The 12,641-nt window shown below is 40.7% G+C and overlaps 2 protein-coding genes across 2 annotated transcripts; one reads left to right on the top strand and one right to left on the bottom strand.

The window, feature by feature from the left end:
• Positions 1-5,080: 5,080 nt before the first annotated feature.
• Positions 5,081-8,642, top strand: EAF01_000377 (uncharacterized protein). Its single transcript, XM_038908627.1, has 3 exons — positions 5,081-6,177; positions 6,226-7,673; positions 7,730-8,642. Exons 1-3 carry the CDS (start codon positions 5,740-5,742, stop codon positions 7,986-7,988), a joined length of 2,145 nt encoding a protein of 714 aa, XP_038775533.1. The 5' UTR covers positions 5,081-5,739; the 3' UTR covers positions 7,989-8,642.
• Positions 8,643-9,410: 768 nt separating this feature from the next.
• EAF01_000376 (uncharacterized protein) lies at positions 9,411-10,634 on the bottom strand. The gene is made up of 2 exons (XM_038908626.1): positions 10,251-10,634; positions 9,411-10,187 (listed from the first exon to the last, which is right to left on the bottom strand). The coding sequence occupies exons 1-2, from the start codon at positions 10,500-10,502 to the stop codon at positions 9,690-9,692; spliced, it is 750 nt and encodes a 249-aa protein (XP_038775532.1). The 5' UTR covers positions 10,503-10,634; the 3' UTR covers positions 9,411-9,689.
• Positions 10,635-12,641: the final 2,007 nt, after the last annotated feature.

Raw genomic sequence — 12,641 nt, 5'->3', positions numbered from 1 at the left:
CAACCGTCAACGGCTTTTTCCCAGTCTGCCGGTACCGATCACCATCCCGATATATTCGTTCCCTCGCCACTGATAGGCACAGTGAGATTACTCTCCTGCCAATCTTGCTTCAATCTCCTACACACAAAATGCAAAAGTCCTGGCAATAGTTGGCCCCGGCGTTTCATTGACAAACTTCCAGGAGTGGTATCGCCTAGAAATTATCTGACAACTACCAGAAAAAAAGGCTATGAGCGACAGCACTAAATATCAGATGAAGTGTCAACCATTCCTCACTTATCGACGAAATTACCGCCACAAACTAACCTCCGTGGCCCCACCCTCTTTCCTCTCTTCAAAATTCGACGTCTTGTGACTGAATGAATTTGGGTTACATTCTCTGATGCACCTAGTTAACAACAAGAGCCTCTATAAAAGCTACCAAGGTACATACATACATCCCCCACTTCGGATACCCATCAATCTTACAGTGCCAAGCCCGAGGCCCGAGTACCTCATCAAGTAGGTTTGTATATTCTCAGCGCTAACCATCACGTGTACGGTCATGCCACGAAGGTACATCGAAGAAACCACCCCCAAGCAAAAGCTAGCAAGGAAAAATCAGATAGTAAGTAAGAAAGAAGGCAAGTCGTCCGGATAAAATTCTCAGGCTATTTATGTAGCCTTAACCTTAACATCCCTCCACTCCACTCTCCGCACACCCCTGTTATCCCCTGGAGCATTTCCGTCGCGTACCTACACCATGCATCGAAAAGAAACTTAGGTACAACCCCGGCCGGCAATCACCGCCATGGGGATGAAGAAACCAGGATGAGACTAGGGTGCAGATGAACGCAACCTTATTACTCACCTCACACATTACCACGTTTGAACCGAGGGCTTGCAGACGAGAATTCCAGGAAATCAACAGAACGGTCCACGGGTATCACAGAAGATGTACCCCAGAAATGCCTCGTTTTTATATTGTATTTGTGTCACTTGCGGATGTATGCTGGTGGTACAGAGTACAGAGAAAATGTGTTCCTGGGGAAATGCGGGGTACATATACACCACATCACTAGCGTTTACTGGGACTATACGTTGTTCAATTTATCTTTCTGTTCTGCCTTCTTGTGATTCACATCTTCATCAAGAAAAGACTATTTTGGTGGGTCATTGGATTACTGATACGATTCCACCTCTTCTTTCAATAGCCAATCAATAGGCTGACATATTCCCCATAATTAACCTTACTTTAACCTTAAGCTCCGAACTTCGCTTTCATGCTTAACCTGCTCGTTGCCTGCTTGGTTTCTTCAAGGGTTATTTATACAAGTATTTCAACCTGTCAAATTTCCTTTGTTAAATTGTCCCCTCCACCTAAAATGCGACAGAATGCAATGTACGATCTCTGTACTCCATCAACATCCATTGCATGTCTGACAATTCACGCCCCCATTCTTGCAGGAAATCCTCCATTTTGCGAGTCATTGGGTGCTGAAAGTGGCAGGTTATGATCGGCTTTGTCATATCATAGAAACGTTTTCAACCATTAAGAAATGTTACCAAAGTTTGGATATGGCTTTTATGTGATAGAGAGTTTAGACGTGACTACGCGTTACTTGGTGCTATATGCCTCGTGATTCCTCTGATGACATACGACGTATCATGTTACTATTTGTTTTGCTAGATGAAAAAAGCGATGCTATGTTATGATGTAAACCATGCTTGCTAGTTCCCATCGATACATCTCATTCTTCGGAATACCAATTAGGGAGTTTGTCGTCTCGCAAAGAGCTCCCAAGAAGGAAATCCGCAGGTGTACCCTTTGATCCCTCCGGAGTACATGATATCATCGAGCTTGCTGGTGTTCTCAATTTCTTGTGGATCGACAGGGCGTAGAACTTCATATTGTCTAAAGGTTGTACCTTTATTTTCGCCCTAAAAAAGTTTCCTGTCACGGGCTGATAGTAAAGGGTTCTTATTAATTATAGTTGTATTATCTGCGGTCTCTTCTTTGTTAGTCGTCGGTTGACGATTGCAAAAATACAAAACATTCCCGTGACATCTTAATCTCATGTTGACTCTCAGCGTTTCTCTCGCATGTTTGCATGAAGAACAAAGCTAAGCAGGTGCAAGCTCTTCTCGACGCGTCTCGTATGGCCTAGATGGGATCAGTGGAGATTTGGATGATTTGTTCCGGGCTCTCCTGCTATTGATTGTGGGGAAAATCCCAGGCTTCAGTGCCCTATATTATTACTGCTATCACTGCCGAAACCTGGGGATCTACTAGTAACAAACGTGGTACAAAGAGATCGTACTCATATCCAGCATGCCGATTCGCCAATATTATTCCCGCGCGTTTCGGATGTCAAGCCACAATATGTGTTACGCCTCTTTTCGTCTTTGCAGAAGCCATACCAACGCGCGTTATGCTTGGTCTGACAATCTAATACTTTCGCGAGTATCAAATATTTAGATTGCTGTAACATAGGGGCAGAGGGGTAGGGAATGATAGACCAACCCTGTGTGTAATGTCCTCATCCTCTCAGATCGTCGAGATCTTCAGGACGGCCCCGACTCCGACTGTCTTTGCTAGCTCGGCAAGATATTGCTTTGTGATATAGTTCAGGTTCGCTATTTGCCCGGGCATCCTAGAAAGCATTCTCCCCGGGCATTATTGCTAGAATTATGTGGGTTTTATGGTACGCCACCCCCTCATTCTGTCAGGACGTTCGCATAATGCACGGCTGCTTTTTCTAGTTCGGCTCTCCACTATATTTCAACCTTGGTTAGCTAAAAGTTGTCCGCTATTGAATGACCTAATGGAATGACTTCAGTGCAGAACATGCAAAGCTAGTGCCCTGGCATTTAAACTCAAACCAACTCACTATCAGAGGGGGCCGCTATGCATCTAGAGCACACTGACGTACCAGAAAATATGTCAGTGCTCGTAGCAAATCATGTTATTGAAAGACCCTAGCGTCGCTGTGATTTTTGAGAACATTTTGAGTCAGTTGCTCCGATATATTGATGCTATTGTATGACAGGGAAGCTTTACGACACTAATACTACCGAAAATGATGTAAAATAATGCAATAAGAAAGGCCTTGCTAGGTAAAAATATGATTCAGCATCTGCGTATCTCACTCCACTAGAAGCGTACTTCATATTGAGCCAGCCAATGTGATTCATCTGATAGGAAATCGTCAATCACTCGACCTAGACACATTTCTCCGAGTGGCAAATACTACCGTCGTCCTTGGAAGGAATATTACTCCCATCCCACATACTACCCTTTCATACACATGAGTATTTTGGAATTCGAAGTCAAATCAAAAATCAACACACACCAATACTTAATCAAGACTAGAGGCCTACCGATCTATACCACCCTCGTCCGTGATTTCAAACTTCTCGAGTCGGTGCCTGGCCACCCAAGCAACAGATATCAGGCCCGTTATTACTCATAAGGGTCTTCGCATCGTACTTGAATAGATCTCAAGGTCTGCGATTAGATCAAATTCCAGGGACATCTTACAATGGCGCCATGCTGACTGTATTTCCGCATTAGATCGGCCATACGTACAAGGACTCGGTCAAATGGCAGATCAATTTTGCGAAGATCCCGTATGCTTCAAGGAGAAAGATCTCTGCTCTGGTGATATGATTGACCGAATTTGAGGTGGCGGAGTTGACGACTACAAATTCTACCACACTTGATGGTATGTCCCCAAGCTATAAGATTGATGTTTGCATAGATTGCTTCTAGTTTCGTCTCGGAGGCCGATCGTGTCTATCATATGCCAATAGATTCCTGCACGGATAGAGTCGTATGTATCTTGGTACCGAACAATTCCGAGAGCGCCCCATGTTTATATTGATATCCGAAATCCAATTATACATCGGAACAACCGACCACATGTTCTTTGACAGACCCACGGATTATCTTGTGGCAAGCGCCACTAAGTATATTGGAGACTTCGAGGGGTGTATCGCATATCTCGGCACTATGCAAGCGGTTATACTTTATTCAATGATGGGTGGGTCTCCATGTGAGATGGTGGTGATACGAAGATACTTGTGCAAGATCAAAACTTTAATATGTTCATTATTGCAATCCAGTTGGGTGCTTGGGCAAATTGTGCGCTTCAATGGAACTTTGCATATTGTGATGAGATGCTTACCGGATGAAATTAATTTAGGATGCTAAGATGACATCCACAAGACAGCTAGGAAATTTTGCTTTTTTTGTTTGGTAGAACTCTCTTAGACCAATTGACGAGTCAAGTGTTGTGCCCGAGGTAACTGAAGAGTTGAATCCTAGTAGCAATATCTTTCCGGCAAGTAGCTTGGTGGATACTTTGTGCATCGGATTGTAGCCCCTAAAGATCGAGCTACCTGTGTGTCTCTTGCCAACCGATTCTTTAATTTTAGTATCGCCAAGTAGGAATTCTCCAAACCTCATATGCACGTATATCATATCTCGTCTCTAGAGATAGCTCGATACATTCCACTTGCCATGGAATATCGGATATCGAATATGGTTATCGCGGCGATGAAGATATTCGCACAGCAGACATCCTATAAAAGAATGTGCGGCGATTTAACCCCGCTTCGCGTCATGATTTCCCCAGACTTCGGGAATGATTGTGAAATAGGCTGAATACAAAGAATGGATTAAACTTTATGTTCGCAAGATTGGCGATATCCTTCATTTCCTCAATTTTGTGTGTGTGAAAAGATAGATTGGCGCTGCATCAATAGAATTTATTTTCACTCTATCTCAAGCACTCAATGGATTAAGATTAAACTTTGCTTACATAAGGGCCCGAGTGACCCTTGACTGTTTGAGTCAGGTACAATCAATACACCCCCTTGTCATTCTCGCTTATGCACGTCGTCTTGCAAATCCAATCAAGACTCCCATTTCTCACCTGCTTTTGGCTTACGGAGATTAGGTCTCCGTAACACGTTATCCACATATACGATTGTTTTTCTTGACTACAACACCCCCTTATGTGGTGATATCAAACCAATCCATTATGCACAATACAACCAACGTATGGAATCAAAGCCACCATCGATTATTGGGACACACTTTGGGCATCCCATCCTACGCTCCTTTCATACCCTTTCTGCCTTGACCGGATCTTGTACAACTTTGGTCATTTCCCCATATTTTTATATGCAAAGTAGAAGCACTCTGCAATGTGATCCATCTCACAAGGAATCTTACCTCTGCAACACCCCGCCAGCTCCATTCTCTCCTTTACTATGCAGTAGCCAGCCTTAATATATTTTTCGACAAATTCTGGGATCAATTCCTTCTCCATTCGGCCGGTTGCTTTTTACCGAACCCCAGATTTTTATATTCTGATTCTGAACCTGCATAACCATTCACAGGGGTCAAGTTGATGGAAAGCTGTGATATTTGCAGACACACCTAAGCATATCGTCTGATATGCCAATCCATGCCGCGAATCGTCCTCTACCGGCCATTGCAGGACGCCGCTCACGCCTCTGGTTGTATAGCCATAAGCGTGTTCACGCGGCACGTAATCAATAATGCTTTCGTAAGGAGATAGTATAAGCCAAATCAACAAAAGCCTTAACATTCGCACTCTAAGAGCCGAGCTGGGGTTGCACATAAAATCTTTTTTGAACTCTGATTTTCTATGAAAACCCTTATCTTCAAAAACCCTTCGTCTTACCCCAACATCACCCATGCCAAGACAAATTTCATGAACCAACACCTACATGCCTTACATCAACGCAATGTCAATCTCATCTCAAGAAAATTCTCCCAACTCTACCTCGGGAAGCATTAGACATTTCTCAATGTCTCGGGACAAATTCGATATCGATATTGCCTCACCTCAACTTTCTATCGTAACTACCAGCGATTTGACATCTCCAACCTCTCTGAAATCACCAAATGGCCGTCGTATCGCGACGTTTTCCCGCGAGGGTATCTTGGGATCCGCACAAAAAGCCAGAAATTTATCACAATCTTCCGCAGATAGAGAATCTATCACAAATGCATTACAAAGCAGACAAAACCATAATCAAAACCAAAATAGAAATGGAAATGGAAATGGGAATCAGAATGGAAACAGTGATGATGGAATCAATCCCTTAAAAAGAAGGAGTACCGATGCTGGCATCGACTACCCCAGACGAAGAGCTACTATAGCTGTGAGTATTCTATTTTGGACCACAACAACACCTCTAATAAAAATCTAGTGCGAGATATGTCGATCTCGAAAATCACGATGTGATGGCACCAAGCCCAAATGCAAACTTTGCACAGAATTAGGTGCCGAGTGCATTTATCGTGAACCGGGAATCAAACTCGATGCTGGAGATAAACTGATATTAGAGCATCTTACTCGGATCGAAGGGTTACTTCAATCGACCTTGATCGGCCAAACATCCAATCTTGCCCTTTCAACCGGATCGCCGTCTATCAATGGAGGAACCACAACCAGCGGTGAGGATCTACTAATGGCAACTGGTGGAGGCTTTGTCTCTATGTTACCTGCCACAGGTCTTGGCACGTGGGCTATCCCCACCAATATCTCCACGATGCCAAAAATTCACACAAACGCTGCACTACACTTGCTCCAATGGCCTTTAATCCGCGATTTAGTATCACGGCCTTACGATCCCCAAATTCTTCTTCAGCTCGAAATGGCCAGAGAGCCACTTGCTTTGTCCAAAGCGCCATGCTTAGATCTATCAAACACCTCTGCATATATCGAAGCATTCTTTGCCAAAGTGAATGTGTGGTATGCATGTGTCAATCCTTTCAATTGGACGAATCATTACCGCGTCGCTCTTTCCAATGGTTTTCGCGAGGGCCCGGAAAGCTGTATTGTGCTTTTAGTGTTGGCATTGGGTCAAGCCAGTTGCAGTGGGAGCATATCCAGAGCAGTTAGTTCTGAAGATCCTCCCGGGCTTCCATATTTTGCAGCTGCTTGGGCACTTCTTCCAAGTTTGATGACGAGAAACACGGTATTATCTGCTCAGTGCACGGTTCTTGCTTCTGCATACTTATTTTACCTTGTAAGGCCATTGGAAGCATGGACCTTATTAAGTAGTACGAGTACAAAGCTTCAACTTCTCTTAAGCGCGCCTGGAAGGATACCAGTAAGACAAAGAGAACTATGCGAGCGAGTTTATTGGAATTCCTTGTTATTTGAGAGCGATCTGTTGGCCGAGTTAGATTTACCACATTCTGGGATAGTTCAATATGAAGAAGTAGTAGGACTTCCAGGAGGTTTCGAGCAAGAAGATGAAGATGGAGTGGGTCGCGATGAGCTTTGGTACTTCTTGGCCGAGATTGCTCTACGTCGGTTATTGAACCGCGTTAGTCAACTCATTTACTCGAAGGATTCGATGGCTTCGACGTCAAGCTTAGAGCCTGTTGTGGCCGAGCTTGATTTTCAACTATCACAGTGGTATGAGAGTCTACCTCTACCATTACAGTTCTCATATACCCGAAGCCCTCTTGCGGATCCGGTTCAAACCGTGTTAAGACTGCGGTACTTTGCTTGCCGGACAATTATTTTCAGGCCATATATTCTTGCGGTAATGGATAATGAACAAGCAGCCATGGATCCATCAGTTCGAGAAAATTGCCGGAAATGCCTTGAAGCTTCCATTAGACAACTAGAGCATATCAGCGCACAGTAAGTTCATTCTCTTCCTTATCTCACCGCGATAGTCTAGCTAACCCCATTTTCAGCCATGCAGGTCACATGCCATATCTCTGGCAAGGTGCGCTCAGTATTGTCTCGCAAACGCTTCTCGTAATGGGCGCCACAATGTCCCCCTCCCTTTCCGCGATCATCAATTCACTCGTCATCCACGATACAATCGACGGTATAATCAATGACGTCGTCATGGAAATCGAAAGATATGCCCATTTAGCACCGAGTCTAAGTCTCTCTGCCGAGATCATCAGAGAAGCCGAAATGCGAAGACGCAGCTACCTTGGCGGTTGAATGTAGATCCCTCAAAATAATACATTATTGCAAAAAATCGATACCACAAAAAATGACGACAATCAGCACAATGACGATTACCCCCAACGCACTTCGAGTGGCAAGGGGTGAAAAAGGGCCGAATCTTCAATAGTCTCAGAAGTTATCATACATCCTATTTTCGGGAAGAAAGACTGGGTAAAGCCACGATATAAATGAAATTGGGGCTGTGATATGAGTTCAAGAGACCGCACGATGAGGAGATCGAATTCTTTTTAGACTTCCTCGAAGTATCTACGTGGCAGCTAGGCTTTTCGGGCCTGGATGCCTAAACAGCTAATTTGAGTGGTTGAGAACCACCCCGCATTTTCCAGGGTTGTGATGGCTTTGGAGGTTATGTAGAATGGGTCTTACATGTACACTGCCACATGTTGTATATAGTTCTATTTGTTGGAGTGGCTGGTAACTAGTGGTAGTCATGCTGTACAGTGCATGCTACGTCTATTTATCGCTGTTCTATATTGTACCCCCTGTGTATATTATGCATCGCGTGGGATTGTGGAATGTTTCCATCTCGGAAGTCACTTGACCGGGGCATTGTATTAGAAAAGCATAAGACATTGAGAAAAGAATCAACTCATAGTTGAAATTTGAATCAAAAGCGCAGATCTGAATTTGTACTCACTCCTGATTCCCACGATTCTTTGACATGCAAGATAATTAGTAGCCTGTGTAATGAAATAGTATGATGATTGAGAGAGACCTGTCGAGTACTCGAATAACCTTTGTAATCTTACATCATTCTTCCGGTTTTCGTATACTATCAGATCTTGAGTCACTGAGAGTTCGACAGCAGAGAAATCTGACACAAACACTGACTTGGTACTGTTATCATCATCCTGTCTGTCCTATCCTATGACCGTCATGTGACCATGTAAATTGATATTCTTTGGAACTAATTGCTATTTACTGATATTTGTTCGAGATATTTGAAATGACTCTCGCACTTTTAAGGACTACTCGTGCTATTGTACTTATAAAAGCTCATTAGCAACAGTCGTAAGGTTGGAATTGGCCTCAATCTCTTGCACAAACATAGATACAGTCTCAACAGTCACGAGATAGTGACCACTCCACACGAGAGCGCTTCATCTCGCGAGAAACAACACACTCAACGCCAATACGATATATATTTATGTTGCAAAAACAAGCAATAAGGCATGGTATGTATTCTCAATGGGATAGTAATACGATGCAGAGAGCACCGAGAAAAAAACATTCAAAAAAGAGGCTAGATATACTTCTTCAGAGACTCTTGATATGTCGACTAACCTCTAACCTATCAGGCAAAGATCTTCAACTTCGGTTAAAGAAGTTCTCATTTGCTTAGCTACTGAAGTTCAAGATTGTTTGCACGAGCAATGGCAATGTATGGTGAGAGCTTTTTGATGACAGTATGTCAATTTCATTGCTATTATCTCCGGGTATTTTTCCACGGAGCCATTCTTGGACATAGGTTACATTAGTAAGTCATGTTGACTCATAATACCAAAATATCTAGTCATATCATTTCCACATTTCCCAACTCTCAAAGCATCAGAATTTCTATCGCGTTTGCATAGTTGATAAAAGGTCTCTCATCTTGTATCATCTCCAGCAAGAAATTATGTAAATCTCATGCCCCCAACTTGATATCCGCTAATAACGCCTATTTCGCAGTCTTTAGTTTCCAATCATCCTTCTCACCATTCTACCAACTCCACCCCTCGCCGTACTCTGTACCTTGGAAAACCTCATGGCGCCACAACTCTCACTCTCGACATGTTGCACCAACCCACTTAACGCAATAAACTCCTTTCCGCATCTTGCACCTGGGCACTTGTACATTTTCTGCTGATGAACGGGGCTTTTCAGATGGCTACTCAATCCTTGTAGAGTATTGAATCCCCGATAACATAAAGCACATTCAAATTGAGAACCGTTCCAAGAGCGGTTGGTAGCAATGTTGGTGGAGGAGGATGAAGGATACTCGATCAGACGGGTAGTGATGACGTGATCGCGATCCAGGCGGCGAATCTCGGCATTGATTTTCTGACGATTCGAACCAGAAGGACAGCGACCGGATTCGAGGTGGATGATGAGTGCTGAGGCGGTTGGATATTGGGTGGTGCAGAATGGGCATTCGATGGACGCTCCTTGGTGGATTCGGGAATGCAAGTGCTGGTAGAATTAGATTTCTTTTCTCCAGGATAGATTCTACCAGGGTTCTGATTGATAGCTTACCTGCATCAAGTTGTTTTCATTACGAAACATGCGTTTGCATGGCTGGCAATAACGATGGCCATGTTCACGGACGTGATGCTCTTCACGAGCCATGTTGGTCCAATACCAATTGTCGCAACCAAGACATTCAAATTCAGGCTCTTCATCACTGGGTTCGTATTGATCTTCACGGTGAGTATTGCTGTTCTCAACGTGTTGGTTGTAGCTACGATCACTGGCGAACCAGCGGTCGCAAGGGTGGCACCACGGCATATTGAGTAGGTTGGAGATGGAATTGTGAGATGCTATAAGTTATAAGTATACTAAATCACTTATTGATATCTTATGAATGAAGAGATATATTGATGACTAATACATGTATGATATGATTTTATATTATAAAATTAACGTGTTTTATCAGTGTGCGGGTCATATTAGTATGCGGATCATTTCGAAAACCATCTAAATCAAGCTTTTTAAAATATTAATATTTTAATAACTAATCATTATTTTCATGAATAAAAGATTTTAAAAAATAATTGAAATCTAGATTCTTTATTGATCTAATTTTTATAAAATAATTTCATTATTTTCTATAAAAAAAAAGGAAATTGTCACGATTTTCGTTACAAAAAAACTATTTTTATAATAACAACTTTATAAATTCGAATTTCCCAAAACTAATCAGATTTTTAAAATTTTCAGAAAATTATATCCATAAATAAAGAAAGTGCACGGTTACACACAGACGAATTTTATATGTAAAATAAGTGACCCGCATACTAATATGATTCGTATGTTACGGGAGCTGCCTCTAGGGTCACGTAGAAGTGGCTAGAGATCTCTCAAAATGGTTTAGACTAGATTTCAAGTAGGAATTCAATAAGGTTAATAACTAGTTGCAATTCTCGTAACTATAGTAATAAAACTAATAATTGTTCTTGAGCACGAAGCTCTACATTATAATGAAACTCATTTCTTTATATAGACCTTCCTGCTTTATGGAGCCTATAGTTCTGTCCTACTTGGATCCCTTGGATCCTAAGCTCCAAAGGCTCCTGGCTCCTTGGATCCTAAGCTCCAAAGGTTCCAACGTCCTGTCACATGGCATTCATCACGTGATCCAATGTTACCCGTCGTAACATCGTACACTAATAAAACACGTTATGTTATTATATTATTATATTATTATATTATTATATTATTATATTATTATATTATTATATTATTATATTTCTTATTAGATTGATTTATAATAACATAGAATAAGGTAGAATCGTATAGAAGATTATTAATAAAACGAATTAAATTGATTAATTGTACTTTCTTTTTATAATATAAATGATTCTATAAGATTCGATTTAAATCTATCTTATTTATAAGTAAGGAAACTATTAGAATTTCATTATAAACTATTAAAATCTAAGTTATTCTTTAAAAAAAGTCTAGATAAAAGTAAGTAAAGTTAATTCAATTAAACTCTTTATAATTTAACTTCAATTCTACTATCATATCATACACTCGATTTATCTCTAAAATTAAAAGTGACTAAGTCTTCCACTAACACTAGAATATTATTATTATTATTATTATTCTAGACCTAACCTTCAAGAGGAATGAATAGAAAAACTCGGGAGTTGCGGACTTGCTGATCTTCCGTCAATTCCAAAAAGTCTAAGTTGGTGAGTGGTGGGAGAAGTTTCAGAAGCTTAAATAATCAAAAAATCACTTAAGGCGTGGGAAAAGGTGTCAAGATTCACTAGATGAAAGTATTATCAGATTGAAACCCGAAAGTAAACAATTAAATGTGTGAGATTCTATGATAAGTATACTAAATCACTTATTAATATCTTACTAATCAAGCTATATATGAATTAATAATATATGTATAATATGATTTTATATTATAGAATTATATTATTATATTATAATATAGCTATATCTCTTATCAAATTGATTTATAATAAAATAGAATGAGATGGAATCATATGGAAGATTGTTAATAGATTGACTAAATTGATTGGTTGTATTTTTTCCTTTATGATATAAAATGATTCTATAAGATTCGATTTAAATCGATCTTATTTATAAGCATAGAAACTACTAGAATTTCATTATAAACTATATAAACCTAGGATATTCTTTAAAGAAAACCTAGAAAAAGCAAACAAATTCAGCTCAATCAAGCTCTCTTATAATTTGTCTTCAATTTAACTCTTATATTATATTCGATTTGTCCTTCAAGCTAAAGTGACTAAGTCTTCCACTATTACTAGAATATTATTATTATTATATTCTAGAAATTACCTCCAACAAAATGCTTTTACAATCTTTCACATGAACAGAGAAATGTTTATATTATTACGAACAAAGAATAATAGAATTCAATTCACCTATTAAATATTCATTTAT

This window comes from Botrytis porri (genome assembly GCF_014898465.1).
Source record: "Botrytis porri strain MUCL 3234 chromosome Unknown BPOR_001, whole genome shotgun sequence".
NCBI lineage: Eukaryota > Fungi > Ascomycota > Leotiomycetes > Helotiales > Sclerotiniaceae > Botrytis > Botrytis porri.
Note: the sequence above shows the minus strand (reverse complement) of the source record. Positions and strands in the feature narration are given on the sequence as shown.